At 45.3% G+C, this 25,959-nt stretch overlaps 1 protein-coding gene across 2 annotated transcripts; it reads right to left on the reverse strand.

The window, feature by feature from the left end:
* Positions 1-5,950: 5,950 nt before the first annotated feature.
* FRS3 (fibroblast growth factor receptor substrate 3) lies at positions 5,951-24,628 on the reverse strand. Of its 2 annotated transcripts, XM_082226864.1 has the most exons (8): positions 24,288-24,628; positions 19,793-19,886; positions 17,035-17,171; positions 16,563-16,651; positions 15,306-15,492; positions 11,260-11,421; positions 9,882-10,039; positions 5,951-8,021 (listed from the first exon to the last, which is right to left on the reverse strand). In XM_082226864.1, exons 4-8 carry the CDS (start codon positions 16,626-16,628, stop codon positions 7,080-7,082), a joined length of 1,515 nt encoding a protein of 504 aa, XP_082082990.1. In that variant the 5' UTR covers positions 16,629-16,651; positions 17,035-17,171; positions 19,793-19,886; positions 24,288-24,628; the 3' UTR covers positions 5,951-7,079. The 2 variants fall into 2 exon arrangements, with proteins under 2 accessions (XP_082082990.1, XP_082082991.1); XM_082226865.1 differs by lacking the exon at positions 19,793-19,886.
* Positions 24,629-25,959: the final 1,331 nt, after the last annotated feature.

The following is a 25,959-nucleotide window of genomic DNA, read 5'->3' on the forward strand; positions in this document are numbered from 1 at the left end:
AATTCAAGAATGAGACTCTGAATTTGAGAGTGCACCTATTTTCACCCCGATTTTCTTACTGGATGCCAAATTCTGTACCACTTCTGGCATGCTGTCTCTACCTTGGTGTTTAAGGACCAATTCCTTGATTGCCTGCCTGTGACTCAGGTTGAAACCCTCCATCCTTTAAGCATAGCTAAGTACATACAGTACACCCAAAGGCACACCCTGAATTCTGACACATAGTATATAGTGCTGCTGTTCGCAGTTGCTGTTTTCTCGAATGCACAGTGGATTTCTGCAGTTGCATCACGGTGAAAAACCATCTGCAGCTTGAGTGAGCCACTATTTTTCTGAATAGGGCCAAGCTCTACACAAGAACAGGTTTAACATGAATGTCAACTATAAGATAAAAAAATTTAAAAAAATCTTTCCAGTATCACCTTAGAGACCAACTAAGTTAGTTATTGGTATGCACTTTCGTGTGCATGCACGAAAGACTTAGTCTCTAGGGTGCTACTGGAAGGAATTTTTAAATTTTTTATTTTGTTTCGACTACGGAAGACCAACATGGCTACCTACCTGTAACTAGAACTATAAGTTCTGAGAGTTTTCACGTGATATCATACCCAGAGTAAGGATGGAGATTATGCAGAAGTTCTGTGGAAAGTCGGGGATTGCAGGTAAAGAAGGGAGATTTTGTCACAGCCAAAATAATCTTGACTCATGATTTGTTCACAAATCAAAACAAGCCACGCCTTCCAAAAGATAGTAATCAGATTTCATTTATTTTGGATACATTCGTAGTGCACATTAAAATAAGACACGAGCGCTCCTCAATCACATGGCACTGCTAATGCTATTTGCTTTGAAGGATACGATCGGATGAGATACAAAGAGAGAATGAACGGAGGATACACAGCAGGAACTAGTGAAGAAAGAAACCACAGAGCAACTTTTGTGGCCAGAGCAGCTGGGCATCCCCAAGTGCCTTTGCTTTCCTGCCACATCAGATAGTCAGCAAAGACATCAGTACTAGTTAACTATGAAGAAAACTGCACAGGGTAAGAGCTTGAGATCTGCCTAGCTAAAGCTGGGCTTTTCAAAATGAATCACTTGCAGAGGAAAGGGTATTCCCTTTACGTAACCAGATTCCTCCCCAATCTATCCCCTCACTCATCCTAGTCACTGGCTTGCATATGCCAATCTGGTAACTTCCTTAGCTAATGATTTAGATTCTTTCTCCTAAAGTAGCTGTAGGAATTTAGCATATTTTCACAGAAGTTCAGAGGTTAAAGTTCCTGAGAGGACATCGTGACGAGGTGGCCACAATCCCTAGGAAACAGAACACGTGTGCCTTTACTGCCTGCACATCAGCAAAAATACTAGCAGAGGCAGGTTGTCTTGCCACTAGAATGAGAGAAAATGGCACCTTGTGTCATTGGCACAGCTGTTAAAAAGACAGTGCCAATCTGCTTTTATGCAATCCAGCAATTAAAGAAAGGGTCAATGTTATGTACTGAGTTGAACGACTCCAGGTATATTTCAGTCAACAAGCCACGCAAAAATATAAGCAAAATAGTTGGGGGCAAATGTTAAGACAAGTTATAAATGCAAATAAAGAATAGTCACCCTTTCTTCCACAAGGGACAAGATGACTCCCCAAGCAAGAGTACAGATACAATCATTTTGGAGCAATGGCAAGTATATTGGGAATTAAGAGGTATGTGGACAGCCCTTTCACACTGGCTGCAAAACTAAAGTCACAACCAACCAGACATTACATTTGACATACAAACTAACTTCAGTCATAACGATTCTTGCTTGGCACTTATGTCACTCAAACCCTTTGTAAACACCAGTTAATCTTCATAATACCTCTATGAAGTGAGTAGGTACCACCATTACTCAGCTTCACAACTTGTAGTTCCTGCTCCTGCCTCATGAGAAATGATGTGGACATTGTAATGGTAAACAAACATACCCACTAAGGCTCCTCTTTTAAATGCTGATTTTTACTACCCAAGGGATTTGGGGATAAACATATTAAGATGTTCCAGAAGCTTAAAGGCTAAGAAAAGTTTCAAAAACAGCAAGCTGGGAGATCCCCTTAGGATACAGATTATTGTTTCCCTACTATGAGACAAAGTTGATGCAGACTATACAGACTAACATGGGGATGAGATCACAGAAGTCATAAAACCATAGGTAGTCTCAGGTTGCCATCTTACTTTCCCTCCCCGCTCATCCCACCCGACACAGGGAGACTCAGTGCATTTACCAGTTGTGTGGGAGGCAATAAATCATGACAGCTTTCTACATTGGCCATGCAAAGAAAAGCTATACTATGGGGAGGGAGATTGCCTAACACACTGTTGCTAAAAGCATGGGGTTTCTGCAGGGTGAGGGGAACGTGGCGATCCAAGTTAGGCCAGAACAGGGCATTGCCTTGGTAGTTGACCAAAGCATTGTGTTGAACTTAATTGTCTTTCTCATAGCACCAGATAGAGCTTTAAAAGCAGGTAGATATCCACTTGGGATGCTGAGCACCTTATATCGAGAGATGGGGCAGCACAGCAGCTGGTTTACAAAAGAAAAAAAGGCCTTTTTCTTCCATTTGCTTTATTAATTAAGGCTAGCATGGCACATGTAACAAATGAGAGAAAATAAGCTCCACTTGCACCCTTAAGCCACATTCTGTCAATGGTTGTTTAAAAGCAAGGCAAGTATGTGCAAATCAAAAGGTCACAAACAACCCACTGCATGAAAACCAACACAAAATGATTAGGAAACAAAGAAAACATTTTCTTGTCAGAAGCTGGACTTGATGAGGCCTACTACTAGAACCAAATGCATCTGGTTTCATGCTGTGGAAGTTGATCAAGGGCTGCACTGAAGCACCTTGGACTTTCATTTTCCTTATTTATATTAAATAGATTATCCATGAGTTTTCATTAAAAGCTCCGGGCTTATGAGGAAGAGTAGAAAGGTCCCACATGTGGCTGGGAAAATTACAATTATTTAAGATCCATTTTTATAATATCAATATTTATAAGATCAATTTTAGACTCTCTTTAGAATTATCATCCTTCCCCCACCCCAGCCTCTTTTTTCGTGATGGAGGAAAGTCTGTCCCAAATAGGTCTGCAGCAGGCAGCTACCGCAGATGTGTAGCTTTCTCCATCACTCATCTCTATAATGGGGGAAGCTGTACCTGTTGAATTTGTGCCCATCATAGACCTTTTGTCAAGGGAGAAAGTGGCACCCCAGCACTTCTGGTCAAAAAGATTGGAAGAGCACCACGTTCCATTGGGTCAGTGTGGCTGTGCACAGAGTCTTGTAGATCTACTAAAAAATTAACAGGCAGACTACAGGAAGAGTTGATGACAAAGGGACATACACTTCCAAAAGACAACACTAGGTGGCAGCCCTCTGCTTGTTTCACTGCAACTGATTCAGTCTGTCTCTATAGGGCAATCAATACTAAAAGTTACACCTGCTTTAATGATGCTGGAGGTAATCAGATTCCCCTACAACTTTATTTTAAAAACAAAAAAAAACCTGGTACAAAATAAGGTAAGAAGAAAGACTATTGAAAGGGCATGCAGAGCATGTACCTAGTCCTTCCCCCAACAACAAAACTCACAGATCTCGCTTTGGTTGCTTGTTCACTTTCTCATACTATATTCAATAGTGAAACGGTACAAAATGAGGTAAGAAGAAAGGCTACTGATGGCTCTTTGCCTGAAAAACAAACTTTGCACTGAAATATTTTAGGGGGGAAAAGAAAACTTATTTGCAACTATTCTTCATGCTGTTTTACTCTTGTCACCAAAAAGAAATCTCGGTTCGGGCTCTAAAATTTAGCACACCCATCTCTACGTTCCATTGATACCTTTAAGATAAATCCAAACACCTTCTTGACTAGACTGTCCACCTTAACTGTGGGATCCCTTTCCCCCTACACCTGTGGCTCTTAAACTGTGGTCCACGAGACTGCAATGGATGCAACAAGGGGGAAATCCTGAAGATTTGACATCGCCACTGTGGTCATCTGCCCTGCTGAAGCCATGTGGAGCAGCCGCCCCTTGCAAGCCTTCCAAGGTGACCTCTCACGTGGCAGCTGCGATATTACAATCAGTCTCGAATCCCAGTACACTGACTGACAAACATCTTCTGTATTCACTCAGAAGTGGGAAAGACAAGATGTTCAAAAGGGAGTGAGCAGGGGAACAATAGCTTGTATGGCGCAAGAGGGTCCGTACGCAGCAGCAGCTTAAGACACAGCAAGGTGGCTTTCCCCTGCTGCATTTCAAGTTGCCTTTACACTTCCTGTACACACGAGAGCAGCGGCAGGAGTGCCATCACCCAATGCATGGTGCTTGATTTGTTTTTCCCCATATCTGCAACACCTCTGGACTCCTATTCCAGGAAACAGTCATCTGCACACGTCCTGTCTTCTGTGCATGCGCAACGGCTGTCTGAACTGTGCACATCTCAGCTTAAACCAAATTGGGTGGAAGCTAGTTTGAGGAGGAACACATCCAAGAGAGGCATTTCTTGGGAAAACACAGGATGCATGTGCAATGTGGCTAATGCCACATGGAGTGCACTGGAGCCAGAGGAAACAGTAGTGTGTGCACAGGCCTAAATTTATAAGCTTTCACACAGCCTCCCACATGGAAGCTGTAGGATATACGAGCATGGGAAACAGCTGTGTACCATCAGACCACCGGTCTATCTGCCTCGGACTTGCCAGTATCGGCCCTCAAAACCTTTCTCAGCCCGACCTGAAGATGCCACAGACTGATGCTTTGCAAGGCATGAGCTCTACCACTGAGCTAAGGGCCCTTCCCTCTGAATATGAAAATATGGTGACTGACAAAAAAGAAACAACTCAGAATAGTGGTCTGCAATACAGTAGTTAAGAAAAAGTAGCCAAGAAGCAGCTTCCAGAAGCGCTAAACTACCTTCTTGTTTGGCTTACTGAACTTTCCCAGTGGCTTCAGACATACAGTGGTGCCCCGCAAGACGAATGCCTCGCAAGACGGAAAACTCGCTAGACGAAAGAGTTTTCCGTTTTGGAGGTGCTTCGCAAAACGAATCTCCTATGGGCTTGCTTCGCAAGACGACAATGTCTTGCGAGTTCCTGCTGGTTTTTTTCTCCTCCCCCCCCCCCTTTTTCTAAACCGCTAAGCCGCTTATCAGCTGATCCGATCAGCAGATAAGCCGCTAAAAGCCTCTAAAAGCCGCTAATAGCGCTAATCCGCTAATCCTTCAATGGGCTTACTTCGCAAGACGAAAAAAACCGCTAGACGAAGAGAATCACAGAACGGATTCTTTTCGTCTTGCGAGGCACCACTGTACTGAGCTTTTCCAATGGCTTCAGGGGCACAAAGTCCATAAAGCTGCACAGCTTCTCAGGACTGTAAGGCGCTGCAGTTATCTCCGGAAAAGCCACCTCTGGGGGAAGAACTGCAGCAGCAAAGAGAAATGGCCACAATCACATTCCCTGCTGTAGGGTTATTTTTAGTCTAAACCAGCCCTGGCAGTCACAGTGAAACAAAGCCGTGCTTGTCAATAAAGTTATGCAAAAAGCTCTATTTAGACGCCGATTATCCACAAAAGGTGGGCTGGGATCCACCAAAGTATTCAAAGAAGCAGTGTGAGGGGGTCGGTAAGGCTGCTGGAATTGAGAGATGGACACAATCAGGTGAGGCGGAGGGAGAGAGGTCCCAAAGGACACCAGCAAAAGACTGAGCTGCACCTGAATCCACATCCCTCCCTAGCACTACTATAAGAAGGTTGGCTTCTTGGGAAGTTTCTGCGGAGCTACTAGCAAGGCAGTGTTGAAAAGTTTGTTAGGGGCTTTGTGAGTAAAAGGTAAAGGGGACCCCTGACCATTAGGTCCAGTCGTGACTGACTCTGGGGTTGCAGCGCTCATCTCGCTTTATTGGCCGAGGGAGCCGGAGCGGTGCCTATTTATCTACTTGCACTTTGACGTGCTTTCAAACTGCTAGGTTGGCAGGAGCAGGGACCCAGCAACGGGAGCTCACCCTGTAGCGGGGATTCGAACCGCTGACCTTCTGATCGGCAAGTCCTAGGCTCAGTGGTTTAACCCACAACACCACCTGCATCCCGGGGCTTTGTTAGGGGTTGGCAATTTACAGTCCCATGGTTCTTTTTTGCTGCAATGGTGGAGAGATGTGCATTACACCCAATAAGAAGAAAGGAACTTGAGCTATGAGAACAGATTTGTCGGCATGTGGAGCCAACTTTGTAAGTACGTGGTGCTAGGACCATCCTTGCCTTCATTTCCAAACTTCTGCAAAGGAGCCGTGCTAGTCCGCTAGACTAAATCCCTTCCTTCCTTACTTACTGCCACTATTTGGCCTTCAATTGGCACGGGGGAGGGGGGTGCGACCTCCCCCATCCCCACTATCACAAAAGAGGAAGGAACTACAAAGTCATTATACTCTATATTTACTTGGCACTTCAACTCTTGACATACATAAATAAATTAAATAAATAAATAAATAAAGGGAGACCCCACCTCCCGGAAAAATAAATAAATGAATAAATAAAATTAACATGGATTTAAAAAATAAATATATTTCTGCATTCCTTCAAAAATAAAAAGATATAAACTTTCTAGCCCTCATGCTCTACCTGTACTGTTTTTGGAGGTGTTTCTTCCTCCACAAATATTCCTTTGCTTTACATAAAAACCCCCACATTCTGTCAGCAGGATCCTCAAGAGGATCCAATGAAAACGGGAAGGCTTTCCAAATATGATTCCTATACAAAGGGGCAGGGGAGGGGAGAACAAGTAGCATTGATCACTAATGCTCCCCCCTCCCTGCTATCAAACAAGTCAAGTTTTCAAACACTTGGCAAGACTTCAAGAACTACACGGCAGGAGAAATGGGGGGGCTGGGAAGAGGCACAAATAGGCTACATTTCTCAAGTTAGCTTGATGGAGCCATCCCAGTGAGTCACACTGGGAAACAGGAGGAGCAATGGGAAGATGGCAATGATGCTATGATTAGTTGAAGAGCCGGTGTGAAGCCACAATGCGGTGCTCAGGTCGGCTGTTCCTCCTAGAGAGGCAGGTCAGTGCTGTTATGCCGCGTTTTCCTGGAAGTCCCGTCGTCCCGAGGCAGCGCCCTCTGCAGGCTGGACATGGCTGCTGTCTTTTTGAGGTCAATGACCGCATAGGAATCCGTCCTGCGGGCTGGGTGGGCGGCAGAACGTGAGGCACAGGGGACCGGGGTGCTCCGGCACCCTTTGTGGGGGTCGTCCTCCAGTTCCACCTGGATGTAGTTGAGCTGCCTCGTCTGCTCTGAGCAGGGCCGGCGGAAGTCGAAATTGAAGACGTTGGGCGTGCAGCTGCGACGCCGCTGCAAGCAGCCCCCCCTGCGCAGGCCCCCCTGCAGCACAGCGCTTTCCGAGTTCATGTAGTTTTGCAAAGGGTCGTCTTCCTCGAGTTCTGGGTAACCGTTAGGGGAAGGTGTCATTGCGTCGCCAGAGTTCTCCTCCTCCTCCTGGTCCTGCCTTAGCGGCTGGCACTCCCACACGGGCGGCAGCGAAGGCAGGTTCTCGTAGTGCAGCAGGGTGGCCCGGCGGTGAGAGCAGCCCGGGGGGTTCAGATCCTCACGAGCAATTTTCAAGCGCCTGGTGCCCCGGCGAAGGAAGGCACCTCGGGACGGCAGGAGGCCGTTGATGTTCTCGTACACGTACTTGGGGGTGAGGCATTCGTCTTTGCACTCGTTGTTGTTGTTGTTGGGGGTGCACATATGCCCTGCGCACTCCCAGTGGGGCCGGCAGAAGCCGTCGCATTTCATCATGTGCCTGTACCCAGGGGCAGGACCCAACATGAACTTCACCTCCCCTGGCTGTAAGTAAACCTGGGGGTTCCGGTCCTCTAGCGAGCAGCTGTGGCTGGGATGGGAAACAGGAGGGTGGACTTCAGGCAAGGAGTGCATGCAGTGGCGGCCCCTCATCTCCTCCTCACCGCTGGTTGTGTTCACATATGTGTGGGACTGCAAGGAGAGAAGATGGATGAGGAGGTGGCAACGAGGAGAACAACAGCTGCCAGCAAACCTATACATGGGGGTATACTGAAGGACCAAGGTGTCACCTGGAGGTGTTGACATGGCTGGAGGAGAGTCTGCTTTCAGAAGAGGAGTGACTTGCAGTAATGGGTCTGAGGGGCAAAGTAAGCATAAAGCAGAGACGGGGAAATTGTAGCCTCTAGATCAGTGGTTCTCAACCTGTGGGACCCCAGATGTTGTTGGACTACAACTCCCATCATCCCTGAGCTCTGGCCTTGCTAGCTAGGGGTGATGGGGGTTGTAGTTCAACAACATCTGGGGACTCACAGGTTGAGAAAGGCTGCTCTAGATGATGTCGGCTCCAATTCCCATCAGTCCCAGCCCGCCTGGTCAATAGTGGCAGTTGTAGTCCAACCGCATCTGCAGGGCCACAGGTTCCCTATCTCTGCCATCAGGTGGCATGAGACCTCCCTGAAGCAACTTACCACGTACTAAGCTTAAAATAACTACCTTCAAAAGTGAAGGTAAACTTGATAATAAAGTTGCAATCCTAAATACACTTGTTAGGGAATTAGCCCTAAATACACTTGTTAGGGAATTAGCCCTATTAAACACAGTGAGACTTAATCAGGTTAATCAATCTACTGTACTTCATTGGCATAGAAAAAGTGAATCATATACCGTATTTTTCGCCCTATAAGACGCACTTTTCCCCCTCCAAAAATGGAGGGGAAATGTGTGTAAGTCCTATGGGGCAAATGCAGGCTTTTGCTGAAGCTTGGAGAGCGAGAGGGGTCGGTGTGCACCGACCCCTCTCTCTCTCCAGGCTTCAGGAAGCTATCCATAAGCCTAGGCTGCGAATAGCAGCCTGCTGCACGGAGCGCGGGGGGCACTGAAGCAGAGTGCCCCGCACTTCGGGCAGATCTCCGCAGCCTAGGGAGCCCTGCGGGAGTTCCCGCGGCTGGGGGGGGAATAATTTTTTTTCTTTATCCCCCCCCCCAAAAAAAAAAAACTAGGAGCGTCCTATGGGCCGGTGTGTCCTATAGGGCGAAAAATACGGTACTTCTGAGTAAATATGCCTAGGATCGTACTAGCTTATACATAAATGACTACAAGGTTTAGATTTAGTTCCCACAAAGCAGAAAGGCTTGTTCATTTTCGTTTTCATCACACAGCTCAACTCATCAAAATTCTCATTATTATTTTCAAAACCCTTGATTTAACTTCTGTTTTTCTTTGTATTTTCATTCACCTTGCACTGTTCATTGTGAACACAGAATTAATGAATTCACAATTAACAAATGAATCCAGGTAGGACTCATGTATCTTATCATGAAATAGTCAGGCAGGGAAGCAGAAAAAATACAGCCGGTTACAGTATAAAGATAAATCACTCTGGTTAAAAGGAACCAAAGTTTGATGCCTGTGATACAAGTACAGTGTCTCCTTTTGCAACCTTCTATATCTTCATAACAGCCATGTGATATAGCTAAGGCTGAGAATAGATGACTGGCTCAAGGCAGGTAGTAAGCAAAAACAAGGATGTGTTTAGTGCACTTAAAATGTGAGACTGCACATGTTCAGAGTATTTTCTTTTTGTTTATCAAGCTTGGCAAAAAATAATAATTGTTTGGGTGTTGCTGAGAGCTGAGAAACTCCACAAGTATTTTTATAGTCTGCGAAAGCTTTTGCCGTAATAAATGCATTAGTCTTTAAAATACCACATGGCTTATTTTGAGCTACCTTATTCCTCGCATTCCTTTTGCGGGGGCAGGTGGGCCCTATTTTCGGAATTGCACCAGGGCCTCCAACCACCTTAATTTGGCCTTGACCATAAGGAGAACTTACTTGCTCATCTGGGACAATGAGGGCATGTGTGGAGTCCTCGCCAACTGAGGAATGCCTTAGGCTGCTCATGGAGGCATGTCTGGCGGCAGGGCAAGATGGGGCCTCCACAGGGAAGCTGTGGAATCCGTTGGGAAACCCTGGAACTGTATATCCGAGAGCTGGAGAAAGATGAGATCAGCCTTAGAGCATGAGCGCAACTAGCAGAGCTTCCAAACTAGCCTTAGAAAATATCCTGTACACATTTGCAAAGTAAAAACAAGCAAAAGGCAAGCGGAAGTAGATCAATCAGTGATGGTCTCCACTGTAAGGATATTGCTTAGAAACCAAACCATATGGCTACCTGTGGCAAAACGTAGAGATGTAGAAATTCCTAAGCCAGATCCAAGCACAGAACAAAACTTTATTTCTTGACCCAATAGAGACATCAAGAATCTACAGATTCCAGGCATGCTTTCTACAGTAGCTTGGACAGATTCTGATGGAAATTACAGTGAAGTTCAAAACACGATCTGACAACTGCTGTTTTAAACAGTTGCCTTGGAAACAAGGGAGCACAAAACTTAAGACTTTACAGTAAGCATACCACACGGGGTGTATGGGCACAAGTGCTAGGGCTACACTGGAGAAGTAGACTGCAGAAACAGCTTGCCTGGTAGGGCAGAGTCGCAGAGCTAGCTTCCTGGCAGGTGTGTTATTGCTGCTTACCAAGAGGGAAAGGGGGAGGGGGAAGCATGTTAGCAAAATAATGAGCGCATTGGATTGGCTCCGCTAGTGTGCCTGCACGATGGCATACTCCTCACTGCCTCACCTTCCCAGTATATGGTAGCTAGCATTGCAGCAATGCCCACCAGAAGAGTAGTTTCTGGTATACAGTGGTACCTTGGGTTACATACGCTTCAGGTTACAGACTCTGCTAACCCAGAAATAGTGCTTCAGGTTAAGAACTTTGCTTCAGGATGAGAGCAGAAATCGTGCTCCAGTGGCGTGGCGGCAGCAGGAGGCCCCATTAGCTAAAGTGGTGCTTCAGGTTAAGAACAGTTTCAGGTTAAGTATGGAGCTCCGGAACAAATTAAGTACTTAACCCGAGGTACCACTGTACTGGCCTTCTGGCCTCAACTATAAGCTCTTTACAGTGGAAGGGCTGAGCTCCAACCCCAACACTGATCCTGCCAAATTCCCTGGGGATTGTACAAAAGGCAGAGATACTCTTGGGCCTTTCACGGGGCCTTACCTGAAGGCTTGAAAAGGCCAGTTTGGCCTCATACAAATATTCCACCTCCCTGCTCACTGGAACAAACTGTGGTTGATGCCATAAGGCTAGTATACAACTCTACACCCCCACTCCCCTCTCTGTCTGACAAATTAGAGATGATCTTACTATTGGGTGTCTGGGGTGTCCGGGGCAGTTCCAGTTCAGCAGCATGACTGTTCCTTGTGATGACAACAGGCTCTTCCACCACATTGATGCTGTTACACTGCATCAGTTCCTGCAGCAAGTTGAAAATCTCCTCTGCTCTTGAGCACTTGAATGCAAAAATTCCTAGGCAAATATCAAGAGTGTTGGAGAAAAGAGGAAGATTTGTTTTAATGCCATGCAGTCTGGGTCTCTACACGGAAGATACTTACATAATGCAATGAAATTTACTGGCACGTATGCCAGTGCTAAGAGTTAGGCAGGGTTGGTGGGGGGGGACTGATTTAACAGGAATGAATAAAAGAATCGTAGGAACCAAATGCATAGAGTCATCTGGATTAAACAGCAAATCAAAATCAAAACACCTGAGATTGAAAAGGCATCTTGTCTTAGAAGAGCCATTAGGGCATGCCATAGCATGGCTATTAAGTAAATATATTTACTTACTTAAATACATAACCCTATCCTTGGGCCTCAAGTTAGGCCCCCTAGATATCTTACAGCATAAAAAAGCAATATAAAGAAGGAGAAGAGTTTGGATTTGATATCCCGCTTTATCACTACTCTAAGGAGTCTCAAAGCGGCTAACAATCTCCTTTCCCTTCCTCCCCCACAACAAACACTCTGTGAGGTGAGTGAGGCTGAGAGACTTCAGAGAAGTGTGACTGGCCCAAGGTCACCCAGCAGCTGCATGTGGAGGAGCGGAGACGTGAACCCGGTTCACCAGATTATGAGTCTACCGCTCTTAACCACTACACCATGCAGGCAGAACGTAGATCAGGATGTACTGGCAGATTTTGGGGTGATCTACAGTAGATCAAAAGAGGTTTCTAATTCCCAACCTAAATTAGGCAGCTGAAATGAAGAAAGAGAACCAGGATTTGACTTTTATGTTAAAAGGTGCTCAGTTTAGTTCTGGTGTGATAGCAGATCCTTACACTCAGAATGTGATCAGAGGCATGTTGTTCTAAATAATGTGTCTTTTGCTACCGGCTCTAGATGGGAGATCTTAGGGTTTTAGAAAAAAGCAAAGTAGATCTGACAAATTTGACATCAGCACACCCCTGATATAATGTACCTGTAAATCAATTAAAATCTTATTTATTTATGAATATATTTATATGTTGTCATCGCATAAATAATACAAAAGTTGTTTAGAATAGTGTCTCTATATAATAAAAACACATAAAAATTAATATCAAATACCATTGAGTAATCCAAGAAAAGAAAACTAGCAACATTAAAATCAACCAAAGTCCTTTTAAAATAGTTATGATTCCACTGTACACTTGCCTAAAGAGTAAATTCAAGGCCAGGTAGGTAGTAGTGGAAAGCACAGTGGAGCTGCATCATCTACCTTACCTCCCTCCAGCCAAATTGCTGCTGCAGATTGGGGGAGAGAGAAGGAGGCGCAAGGTGGCAATGAGGTTGGAGTGGTGCAAACAAGTCAGCAGGAGCCCTGGATTTGCACCACACCCACCTTGCAGCCACTTTGCCCCTCCCCATTTGCATCCCAGCAGCGACTCAGCTGGAGGAAGGTTGGGTAAATGGCATGGCCCCTCTGTGTTGTCCATTACTGCAGACCAATGTCTTTGAGGAGAGAGTTTCAGAGGCATTGAAAAAGTCCTGCTCCTTGTCGCCAGTCTGATGTTTGCATGCTGAGGCCACCAGAGCACAGCCTTCTGAAAATATGCAAGCACACTATTTGCAAGAGGAAGAAAGAACACTTCATATGGGAGACAGGGCTGGCTTTTGTCGTTGAAGCTCCTTGAATGGTGTACATTTTTCTCTGCAGGCAGCTATTTACAGCTACAGAGACAGACAGAAAAAGGAGGGGAGGGGAGGTTATGGTCTGACCAGCTTGTTACACTATTCTGACCGTGAAGAATACATTGAACCTGTTTAAACACATTCCTCTGCCACAGAAAGCGAGAATTCTCTTTGCGATCAGAGCACAATCCAGAACTGTTGGTGGAAATGAGGCATTTTATTATAATGTTAGGGTGGTGGATGTCTTCCAAAAAAGTTTTAATGAAAAATTGAAATATATTTTTTCTCAACAATTCCATCCCTTCTCTTATCCACTCACCCTGCCCCTTTCTATATCCCAGTTAAAAAGAGGGAGACAAAAGGTGAGAAAGAGAGAACGAGTAAGGAAGTAGCAAAATAAGGCTTGTGCTGGGCACAGTAAGCTTGTAATAGCAGAGGTAAGGCATGAACAGCAAAACATGCCATTTTCCATCTCATTGCCAGCTCAGTTTTGGAGTTATATCCTTTCCACCAGATCATTCAGTATGAGCTGAAATGGGTTCACGAATGGGAGGTACCCCCATTTTTATGGTATATCAAACTGCCAACACCTCCCCTTCCCCCATAAATATTTCTATCAATTGTCTGACTATACTGAGCTAACCAATCGGACATCGGCACGCACAAACACGCACAAAAAAAACCATAGCAACCAGGACAAGAGCATGGCAACAACAGCTGCTATTCTGAAGGAAAATGTTCTCGGTTTTCGAAAAAACAAAACCCAAATAACTCCTACTCTGTTTCTGCCTTATTGTTCCCAGCATAAAGGCAAGGATCATTCAAAGAAAATAAGAATTTATTGTTGTTGTTTTTGTTGTTTTAAAAAAACAAAACTTGAAGGGGAATAAAGAAAAGGGAAATGCAAATGAGTCCAAAAGCACACACTTGTGTAGAGAAGTCCAAGGAAACAGCAGGGCCTACAGCCTGTGAATATGAAACCTGGCTTTCTAACTACAGTACTCTGAGCATTTTTTGTGATTTATCATTATGTACTGGGTAATGCAGACACAAATTGCTGGCACAAAGCGAAGTTGGCACCTGAACAAACCATGGTTTGCAAGCTGGGAGAAAGCCAGAGTAACCACAGCACGATCCACTCCAGTCCACCATCATCCCTGCCCTTCCTCCACATAGCCCATAGTACCATATTGCACAGGGCCGTCTATACCCAGGGGTGCAAGGGGTGCAGGGCACCCCGGCGGCGAATTCTGGGGGGCGCCAGATGGCTGGCAGGTGCGCAGCTTCCCTCCCAAGCCTCTGTAAGAAACACTCTCCTCCCACAGCGGCATGGGAGAGGGTTGCGCGCCTGCCAACCAGATGGCTGGCAGTGTGCAGCTCCCCCCCCCCCCGCACTATCCGTGTATAGGACAACCTCATCTAACACACGGGAAAATATGATAATTTGGGGACGCTGGGCGGATCTTTGCACCCTGGCACCACATATGCTAAAGATGGCCCTGATATAGCATGTGCATTAACACAAATCACAAATACAAGTCATGTTTCCTTAGTTAAAACAGAGGTTCAAATCATGGTTTCAATAGCACTTGCCAATCATGGCTACTCAGGGGAATTTGGTTTGGATTGGTCATGTATCTAAAGCATATCTTAAGAGACCCTTGCATGTGGTTCTCAAGGAATATCAAGGGATATTGCAGCAGGGGTTATGTACTCTGCTAGTGACCATTTCCCCTTCTAATTTCTATTACTACAAAAATATTGGCTGGGCGCCTATGGAGACTACAGATGGACCTTTGATATGTCCCAGCAGGGCAGAATTGATCTTCTTATGATATGGTGTCAGCTTTCAATTATATTAAAACTTAACTGTCTCACTATTATCCATTTAATAGTAAATTTAAAATTTAAAAATATCCAATTATCCGACATATTTTAAAAGTGGTATAACTGCTATCAGAATGCCAGTAACTGAACAATCTTAGCGTCCTCACAGTTTAGCAAAGCACAGATCCCAAAGTCCCGAGTCTCACTGCATCCACAAATGATCATAATAAACATTTAACCGAAGGTGGAACTGAAAATTAGCCCTGTATATTACAGGAGGAGAGAATGGTTACTGCACAAGGATCAGATTTACAGCATGCCATGAGGAGAGAAATTCGCTGTTATCCCAGCTGCCTAGCCTTCTGTAGCAAGAACATTTTGAAGCCACTGTCCCTGCTGAGAAATGCACATACCCTGTCCAGTCAGGCAGCGGCGCCCACTCTCAAAGGAGAAGAGGTTGGAGTCATAGCCATAGCGTCGCAAGCAGAGGTATGGCCACCGAACAGCATCACGTTTGTGTGTGTGCAAAACAAGCTCCCTCTGTGTCAACTCCATAATCCCCGAGCCCAGCTCGTTGCCCTCATCGTCAACATTTGTCACCTGCAGAAACACCAAAACCTGTTGTCAGGAGCTCCAGGCATTATGCCAAATAGCACCTTAGTGGGCAGAACAAATACCATATAAAACAACATTCAAGTGGGTTGCGTTTGCATAGCAAAACACAGTCCCAACAGTATCTCCTTGATACAATTACTTTGGCTCTTGTAGAATGGTGAATTTCTTTTGGGATGACTTTGCTGTCAGGGAAATATATCAGTCAGTTCAATGTACCTGGAGGCTGCTAGCCCAGTCCACAACAAGATTTTAGGCACAAGAGTTGTTATTCTATACCCCAAGAGACTCCTGCCTCTATTAATGGCTATACTTGTACTCAAGCTATATCCCTATTACAAGCTAACCCAAGACTTACTACCCAACACTGGCCTAATAACTAAAACTACTGAGTGGAATGAGCCATTAAAGTGACTGATCTCATAAGTAATTTCAAGAGCCAGAGTGAGGTTCAACTAAAATGTCACAAAACAGCGAGCAAGCTTTCAGATTCTTCATAACTCTTCATCAGGCTAGATATTAAGCCAAATGTGTGTTGGGGTGTATTTTTCTTACGGACCAAGATAGCTTTCCTTGCTTTTAGGGCTTGCTGGTCAGAAGGTCGGCGGTTCAAATCCCCGTGATGGGGTGAGCTCCCATTGCTCGGTCCCTGCTCCTGCCAACCTAGCAATTCGAAAGCATGTCAAAGTGCAAGTAGATAAATAGGTACCACTCCGGCGGGAAGGTAAACGGCATTTCCGTGTGCTGCTCTGGTTCGCCAGAAGCGGCTTAGTCATGCTGGCCACATGACCCAGAAGCTGTATGCCAGCTCCCTCGGCCAATAAAGCGAGATGAGTGCCGCAACCCCAGAGTTGGCCACGACTGGACCTAATGGTCAGGGGTCCCTTTCTCAAGGGGTAGCAATGCAAAACCACAGAAGGATTTCAACTGTCTCCTCTGTAGAAATGGCTGCTCTTAACTACTTTAATACCTTGACGGCATGAAGTTTTGTGTGCCTTAACTAACTTTGAATAATTCTAGTGGTAGAACACTTTGAATAGGATGAATAAGCATGTTACCTTAAACTTGGTGGGGTGGTGATCTGGAACACTGTCTCTGCATGGGCAGCTACAGCAACTCCCCATGATGTCAGCACACTGGGCAAATCCTAGAATGGAAGGAGAAAAAGATTTCCAGCCCTCCAAACACAGCTTGAAGAAAAGCAAAACACAAGCCACCTCCCCTCTGCCAAACCTTGGAAACATTTCAGAATTAATGTCACTCCATGCGAGCAGCATCACAGAGTGGCTGCAAGGGAATTTGTGTTTCGCAAGTGAGATTATTTTCAAATTGAGGAATGTTCATATTCCATCCACGCTAAGGAAAAGACCAAAACAATGGCACAACCATTTGGGGACAATTTAATTGCTTTCTATATTTAGAATCACTCCATGAGGATAGTACTGTCAAACCTTAGGGTAGGATTTCAGAGATGAAACATAAATGAGGAAATAAAGCTCTTGGAATCTTAATGCCTTGCTTAATCCTTACCCAGCCATGGCCATTAGTAGCATTTAAGGGGAGGGGAGCAATTCCCACTTTCCCCCCACAGTCCTCTACTGGGTGTCATGGTAACCAGGATGTCAAGACGTTGCCTACAGCTTCAGAGGAACTGTGCCATCCTTCACCTGATACAGAGAACGGAATCAAGAGAAAGAGAAAGAATATTTAAAAGAATGCAGCATTCAGAATTTGCATTATTTGTTATCACAATTTTTTAAGGGTTGCCTATTATTTACTGTAAAGTAAAATTGTATCAGTAAGGTTTGTCATCACTTTTAAAAGTTTGTCTATCAGAATACGATGGATAGCAATTCACCCTAAAATGAAAGCTTGGATTGGCAACAGTATCACTTTCACCTTTACTATGTTCTAGCCTTAATTCAGTTTCTCACTATGAACCTTTGCATAAAAGCAAGAAAATAAATTGCCTTTGGAAAATGACCCAGGAATCCAGAGTGAAATGATGTTGTGCTCCATTTTGTTCTATCAGGCAGGGTTTGTTCATAGGTTCAGATGCCATTTAGGAGCAGACACCCTGTTCTCTGTACAAGTGCATTCGAGGCATCACTTGGCTTCTAATAGTTACAGACAAAGCAATTCAATGAGGGCAGGTGGGGGAGAGTCTGTGTAGTTTTACTGGTCTCACACCAGTCAGGGTAGAAGCTGGGTGGTGGGGAGAGGCTGGTTGGAGGAGAGAGAAATATATATGCCAATGCCAGGGCTGGCATTCTTCCCCACCTCTGCATCCTCAGGGGTAGAAGGGTTTTGGATCCGTCAGCATCCTTTGATTCCCCCCCCCAAAGAAAAAAACCATTCATGCCTTCTCCACTGTCAGTAAAAGGCAATGGCAGTGGTCCTTTTTGTGAAGGCTGGAAGGGAATTTCCAAGGGCAGACCTCTCTCTGGCCACAGATAGGACTATCCACAAAAACCTACGGCTCTTGGGTTCCCTTCCAGTGACTAAACCTTTGTGCCCTAAGGGTTGTCTATTTTAGTTTTAACTGTCTGGGTTATGACTGGGGGTTTGGGCTAAAAGCTAATGGTATTTCTCACATGCATTTTTATTTGGATAGCATTCTCAACATAGTTGAGTACAACGATTTACAGCATAATGTCGTTGTTTCAGAACAGCTCGGCTTTTTTGCAATTAGTATTTCTCTTCCTCTTCTGACAAATCAGTGTTTTGAATAAAACTACTATTGGACCATATCTGACTGATTAAAGGAGATCTAACTTTAATTTAGAGACTATAAGTAATATAAAATACATTTTTCTTGTATCCATTTGGACACGGATATTTGATAAAAGTGAAATTTTCAATTGCTACTTTAAAATGCACTCAACCCTGAAAACATGAGTGCCTCATATTTAGGCAATTTAGAATGTAACCCTATACTCACTGACATGGGAGTAAGCCCCACTGAAATCAATGGACATATACAGAATTGTGCTAATAGATCTTAAGTTGTGGCTTCCTTCATTTACATGCCTCAGGCACCCAAGCTGCAGCTGAACACCTTCCATAGAGGTTGGCCCACACCCATATATCAAGTACCGTATTTTTTGCTCTATAAGACTCACTTTTTCCCTCCTAAAAAGTAAGGGGGAGTGTGTGTGCATCTTATGGAGTGAATGCAGGCTGCACAGCTATCCCAGAAGCCAGAACAGCAAGAGGGATCGCTGCTTTTGCTGTGCAGCGATCCCTCTTGTTGTTCTGGCTTCTGAGATTCAGATTTCCCCCCCCCTTGTTTTCCTCCTCCAAAAACTAGGTGCGTCTTGTGGTCTGGTGCATCTTATAGAGTGAAAAATACAGTAGTTATTGCAGAAGTAATCCCCACGACAGGGTGATCTCCTGTTGTTCTGTCCCAGCTCCTGCCAACCTAGCAGTTCGAAAGCATATCAAAGTGCAAGTAGATAAATAGGTACCACACATAATTTTGGCCCAGTATTTGTATAAAATAAGTTAGTAGCTGGTCTAAAGCTCAGGTAACACATACTTTTGAATAGCCTTAGCACAAAGCAGTGGTTTTTCAAACATGTTTTGAGGGACAACAGAGGTTCCTAAGAAGTGTATCAGGAGTTCTTGCAATGGAAAAGACCAGTAGTGACAGAAAAACTTCCTTCCCATTACTACCGATTTCCCCTTATAATGTGTTGCCCCAGGGAAATGCTGGGTGTCTTTAAGGGCACACGCACAGTTCATGGGGCAACCTTGAGGTCTAATCCCTTATAAACTGAGTTTGTCCCTCTCACAAAGCTTCCCAAAATCCTGTGCAGGTGTTCCTTGGCAGAGAAGTTGATGTGGGAAGCATTTCAACCAGGCAGAAAGTTTGAAAGCCATAAGCCAATTAGAACTGAGAAGTAAGAAATACACACAGACTAGTGTGGAATATGGTGGGTAATTTTTAATAAACGAGCAATGGGATTTCAGCAAGGCAAATTAGTAAAAGTGAGAAAATGTAGACAAGCCAACTTAGTCATTCAAGAAATTACAACACACCTGAGGTCTAAAGAGGATCGTAAGATCATTTTTATCAACCAGAGTTTTAGAATTTCCTAATGCTCTGGATTCCAGAAATTCCTTGAGTGATTTGCTCCACTTCCTGGCCATGAATGAAAACTCCTCCTCCTCTCAGTAAAATGATTGATTAAAAAAAATTAAGATGAAAAGCAAACTAAAAAGCCTCTAGTGTCTTAGTTTATCATCAGGAATAGTGCCTGCCTTTTCCCATCCTCTGGAAGCTCACCTGTGTTCCATGTTTTTGTTGGCTGTTTTTCCTGCTGCCTCCGGCTTGGCTGTAAATTATATTTCCTTTGCACAGGCATGAAGTGCCAAACATTCTGTAACCAATTAATATACAACAAACATCACTACTGTATCTTACAGAGAAGTTCTTCAGGTTATACCCTGAACATGACTCAGAATATTTTCACAGTGGCATCATGTACAAAGCGCACCAGTCTCAACCTAGCATGTAAGGAGGAAAAGTAGGGTTGCGACACGCTAATGAATTCCAAGTGAAACATTATCAACTCTTTTGGAAAAAATTAGCCGATTCATCGCTAAAAACATCAAGGGATGTGGCATCGCAACTGAAAGCTGATAAAAGGTATCAAAATGTTACTTTTTATAAGTTGCTTCCACACAAAATATTTACAGGTGATTGCTACTTTAAAATTGTTCTGCTGGCAGCTATTTCCCACGGGATCAGCACAGGAAAGAGTTGCCATTGCATCGTAACAGAGCTCAACCTATGCAACAAGAAGTGCCTTCAGAATGATACACTTCCCATTTCTCTGTCATCATGTTAATTAATATATGGTAACTTGCCTCAGACATAAAGCCTGCTGTAAAATTATCTTAACGCAACAACATACAAAGCATATCAAGTAGGTTTTAAGTGGAAATTAAAATGAAATTTAAAGTATAACAGGCTTTCACAATGTGTGTGTGTGTGTGTGTGTGTGTGTGTGTGTGTGTGTACAGCCAGGATCAAAATGAAAAGCTGGTCTTAACCTAAAGAACATTAATGATCTACCAGTCCTAGAGAATGTAAATCTGTAATGCATATTCCTATAAAAAGTAAATCAAGTTTCTAATATAGAGCAGGATACCTGAAGGCAAAGAACGTACAGGAAACAAAACAGACAGTGATCCGCACTAAGCACTCAGGTGTGTAAATGCTGAGAAATCTATATACAGTGGAACCTCGGTTTTCGAATGTAATCCATTCCAGAAGACCGACTTCTGAAATGTTCAAAAACCGAGGAATAAAGAGCTGTTGGCAAAGTGAATGGGGAAAAAATGAGAAACGTGCCTCAGAAGCCATTCAACTGGCGTTCTTGAAAATGGAAGCATTCACTTCTGGGTTTTCGGCGTTCAGCTTCCAAAACATTCAGAAGCCAAGCTATTTGAAAACTGAGGTTCCCCTGTATTTCAAAGTTCCCAATTTATATTTAGGATTAAAAAGCTGTCAACTGCCCAGTGGAGTTATGAGAGCGGACCTGGCAACAACACAAGCAGGTCTCATCAGTCAAAGTAGTAGTATATTCAAACATAAATTTGTATTACAGAACTTGTATGCATCAGTTATGTGTCTAGCACCCAACAAAGTTCCTTTCTCATTTTAAGACAGTTAAAAACTGTCTTCAAACACTTCAGTCTTGTAGATAATTAACATTTGTTTCCTGCAAACAATTTCCTTATTTCCTTCCCGGCATTAACCATGGTTCCATGCTACAATGCACTAACAAAAACCAAGTTTCCTTAGCCATGGTTTGCAAGATGGGAGGAGCCATCCCACTCTCAAAATGCTCCCCAGGAACTTCTGGGGGGGAAACACTTCCCATTCCCCTCAGTGGGAGAAGAATTTCTTTTTTGACAGACAATCTGTCCTGAATATATAAATGAGTCCTTTCCACAAAACAAATGATGTAAAATACATCTTAAAGTCAGTTGATCTATGGCAGTGAAATTAAGTTTTATTTGCTACCTATTTCAATTTCATGTTCCTGAATACATCTTTCAATATTCACCTGAAGATCAAACCTATCCATTCTGAAGGAAATCAGCCCTGAGTGCTCACTGGAAGGACAGATCGTGAAGCTGAGGCTCCAATACTTTGGCCACCTCATGAGAAGAAAAGACTCCCTGGAAAAGACCCTGATGTTGGGAGAAGGAGAAGGGGACGACAGAGGACAAGATGGTTGGACAGTGTTCTCGAAGCTACCAGCATGAGTTCGACCAAACTGCGGGAGGCAGTGGAAGACAGGAGTGCCTGGCATGCTCTGGTCCATGAGGTCACGAAGAGTCGGACACGACGAAATGACTAAACAACAACAACCCTGCGACAACTGCTCCCTCTATCAACTGAAGATCCCAGCAGCCTGTACACAAACAAATACTGATGTCAAGACATCACATTTGCTTTTGACACCTGAATAGCTAACTGAACCACCTTTTCTTGTTTCACTGGTTGTATTTGCAAAAAGTGAAAGAAGATAGAGTTCACTAGCACTGAACTAATGTTAATTTCAAATAATTATATGGCTCTCAAGCAGACCACAAGCGAAAGATATACTCAGGGTTCTTGCATATTCTCTGGGTTTGTAAGATTACAGAATTGGTTACCTAACATCTAAATACCGGTATCTAAAGGGCTGTCACGTGGAATACGAAGCAAGCTCGTTTTCTCCTGTTCTGGAGGGTAGGATCCAAACCAATGGATTCAAGTTACAAGAAAGGAGATTCTGACTAAACATCAGGAAGAACTTTCTGATGGTAAGAGCTGTCTGACAGTGGAACTGAGTCTCTCGGAAGGTGGTGGGCTCTCCTTCTTTGGACATTTTTAAAAGGCTGGATGGTCATCTGTTGCGGATGCTTTAGTTGAGATTCCTGCATTGCAGGAGGTTGGACAAGATAACCCTCAGGGTCCCTCCCAACATTACAATTTGATGATTTAATGGTTAGCTACTGCAAAAATTGGAGTTGAGAATCACAGCAGTGGCTTTGTGTAAAACCCTCATGGCTCCAAGGGAAATTTGGAAACTATGTTGGTTATATCTATTGGACACTAAGGACAGCTTTACATGTACAGTTTCAATGTTTCAATTTGCACATGTTATAAATCAGAACTGCATTCCCATTAAAGCCATGGCTGAAAGATACACAACTCTAATTTTTAAAACCACTTCACAGAGAACTCCAATTGGTTCCAAGTCAATGGTTTTCAGCAATGTACAAGTGGCTTATTTTTTATACCATTCAAATCTAGTTTTGCCCATTAAAATAATAATATGTGAAGTTTCTACTGATCAGAATAACAGAGTTTCTGGGCCCTGGACAACTCTCTGGATACTTCACCTGCACCCCAATTCTACTGCCGCCCAGTCTTGGTTCCCCTCCCTTCCTGCTTTATGCCACCAAAACCCTTGACAAAAAAATAGAAATCATTTGAAAGACTGACCCCTGAAATCTGACTAATTTGCATAAATTATTCTGAGCCTAGGGTATGACTGTCAGTCATATTTATTGCTTTTAGCCAATGGCCTTTGCACTACTTAGCATCTGTAATGCACTCATCACAGTTATCAAGGCAAGTTTCCCAAAAGTGCCGATATATTTAGAAATATAGATATAAATGGAAAATGGTACCACTTGTATCATTCCAATCCAAAACATGTCTGAAACTGCAATCCGATATAAACATACCTAGGAGTAAGTCCCACTGAATTCACTAAGAGTATGTAGCTATGCATAGGATTGCACGGTGAGCCATACCTTGCTTGGAAACCCTTTTATTCTGTTCTGCTTCTTCAGAGCTCCTGAACCATCACAGGTTAGCTTCCCTTCCCACTATACATGGAGCAGCTGTATGCAAACTTTGTGATGTCTTAAAAGGACTTGCTTCTTGATAAACATTGAATAATTAGCATGCTTAACTAGTTCCAAATCCTAGAGAGCAACTGCCAGTCAAGGAAAGCACTGCTAACCCAGCATCCAATGTCGGTCCTGACATCCGACGATAAAGCATTTGTGAAAAAGGCAGCAATACACAAGAAATGAGTGAAAGGAAATATAAAAAGCCAAAGCAAGCCAAGGTGATTGACAAGGAAGAAAGATGCAGAACATCCTAAGTGCCACCCTTCTGCTGGGCAGGGCTGGGAAAATGTACTCCTATGCAAAAAAAAAGGGGGGGGGCTCCAGCAACTGCCTTCACTGTTTAGTCCGGGAAAGCAGGAAAAACCCTCCAGACGCGTTCACACAACCAGGGACGCAGGGTGAGAGCAGCGTCACAGAGTTATAGGGTAGCACACCAACTACAGTGATTCATCACTTGCATGCGAGGGAACGAGGTGTTTGCTTGACTGTTATTTGCTTGGCAATAATAGTGCAATGGCTGAGAGGTGAAGAGCAACCATGAAAAAGGATGCAAACCCTGGGAGATAGATGGTGAAGGGAGGAGGGAGATTATTGGGGGGAGGCGACCCCTGAGAGGCAGGCTGCAGGAAAACAGGCGTGCGAGGTGCCCATGCATGGGGGGGGGGGCATGACTTGAAAAGGAGGGTAATAATAGTAATGGATCATGGGAATGAATACTGGGCTGTGGAGGAGCTATGGCAGGTGCGGGGGGAGGCTTGCTGTCCTGGGGAGGGGAGGGGTGACCCGGGACCTGCGCGAGAGCCTGGCCTAGGGATTCCGCGCCGGCTGGCCGCGGGCAGAGAGGGGAGATTATTCCGTACCTGCGGCGTTGTCCAGGCGCGGAGGGAGCCGGCAGCAGCGGGGGGAGCAGAGTGGCCGCCGCCACCGCCCCTTCTCCCCAAGTCCAGCTCCGGCCGGGGACGCTGGGAGCAGCGAGCGGGCGGACGCAGCCTAGAGCGTCACTCGCCGGCAGGAGGACCCGGGCCCAAGGCAAGCCGGGCAGGCGAGGGAAAAGCGCCCACCAGCGTAGACTTTGTAAAAAGGGGGAAAAAGTAGAGTGATGATTTCATGGTCTAATGACGGGACTTCCTGGATGCTTTTGACGCCATTTCCCTCCCTTTCTCCCCCCCCCCTCCTGCGGGGCAAAGCGACAGCTGCCATTAAGAAAGCAGGGGGGGGGGAGGCCGGGGGTGGCGGATCCGCCTGTGACCCCCCCCCCAAAAAAAGGTTTCTGAAATCTATGTGGTTTTCTTTGTTAAAGCAACGCGTTTTTAAGCGTTAAAATGGCCAACCCAAATGCAGATTTAGGGAACAGTGTCTGAGAACTAAGGGCTAGCGACCACCCTGCCGGGTAGCCCACTGCTGGGATTGTAATCTGGAGGCGCAGATGAGGCTGAAAGGGGATTGTCATCGAAAGCTGCAATGTCGCCCAACGTCCAACCCTCCGATTCTCCATATTCTGTGTTATGATTCCCACATGGAAAGGAGGCGGAGGAGGAGGAGCAATCTTGTGTGCTTGGAAACATCTAGCCCACCTTGGCCGCTCGGTCCGTAGTCCTGGCAGGGGCTGGGAAGCTGATCTCGGCCACAGTGCCAGGGAGGAGCGGGGCGGATTAACTCTTTCCCGATCGGCCTGTTTTGGGGACTCTAGCAGTTGCTTTCCTGCCGGCGAAAAGCCCTTCTCATCCTCCTCCTCCTCCGCGGGTGACAAATCATCCGAGGAGGCTGATCTCAGAAATGGCCTCCACGCTGCTCTACTCAGTTGGTAGAGCAAGAGACACTTAAATCTTAAGGTCGTAGGTTCGAGACCCAAGTTGAACAAAAGGCTCCTGCGCGGCAGTGGGTTGGGCTAGATGACCCTCGGAACCCCTTTCCAACTATACAGTTGTATGATTCTCCGATTCCCTGAAGCAGCGGCGGGGCGGGGCGGCTGGAGGTGCGGACCTCCTAATGTGGACTCCCATCGTGCCTGACCACCGGCCGCGTTGGCTGGGGCCGGCGGGAGCGGGTGTACCGGAATCCCCACGGTTGTCCTTCAAAACGCTGCGACGGGACTTTTGTGTTGCTGCCTCCGCCGCCCCTACGACGTAGCACCTGGGGTTGCAATTCAGTCGTTCAGCCCCCAAACCGGCGCTTGGCTGCTGGCAATTTAATGCGCCACCGGCTCGCGTGCAGAAGCGCTGCGCTCTCGCAGCTCTGCTCGCCCGGCGCAAAATGAAAGTTCCAACTCAAACCGGAAGCCGGTTCCCGAGGTTCGGGATCCCGAGGGTTCTCTCAATGGCCGCCAGGGGGAGCTGCGCGCGCAGGGCTCGGGTCGCAGGGTTTAAGCTTGTCGGTGGCGGACGCAAACCCAGGCGGTCAAGAATAGCCATCCTCTCCTGAATGTGGCTTTGCTGCTAGAGCGCTGGACTAGAACCTGGGGAGAGTGCGGGGAAAACCAGGGTTCACAGCCCCACTCAGCCATGAAACCCACTGGGCCAGTTACTGGGTTGT

This window comes from Podarcis vaucheri (genome assembly GCF_965113315.1).
Source record: "Podarcis vaucheri genome assembly, chromosome: 6".
Classification (NCBI taxonomy): domain Eukaryota; kingdom Metazoa; phylum Chordata; class Lepidosauria; order Squamata; family Lacertidae; genus Podarcis; species Podarcis vaucheri.

Coding starts and splice junctions, on each gene's coding strand:
- FRS3 (XM_082226865.1), bottom strand. CDS start 16,628: ATGGGGAGTTGCTGTAGCTGCCCATGCAGAGACAGTGTTCCAGATCAC. Junction 10,040..11,259: donor GACACCCCAGACACCCAATA/GTAAGATCATCT, acceptor ATCTTTCTCCAG/CTCTCGGATATACAGTTCCA. Junction 8,022..9,881: donor TCATTGTCCCAGATGAGCAA/GTAAGTTCTCCT, acceptor CTCTCCTTGCAG/TCCCACACATATGTGAACAC.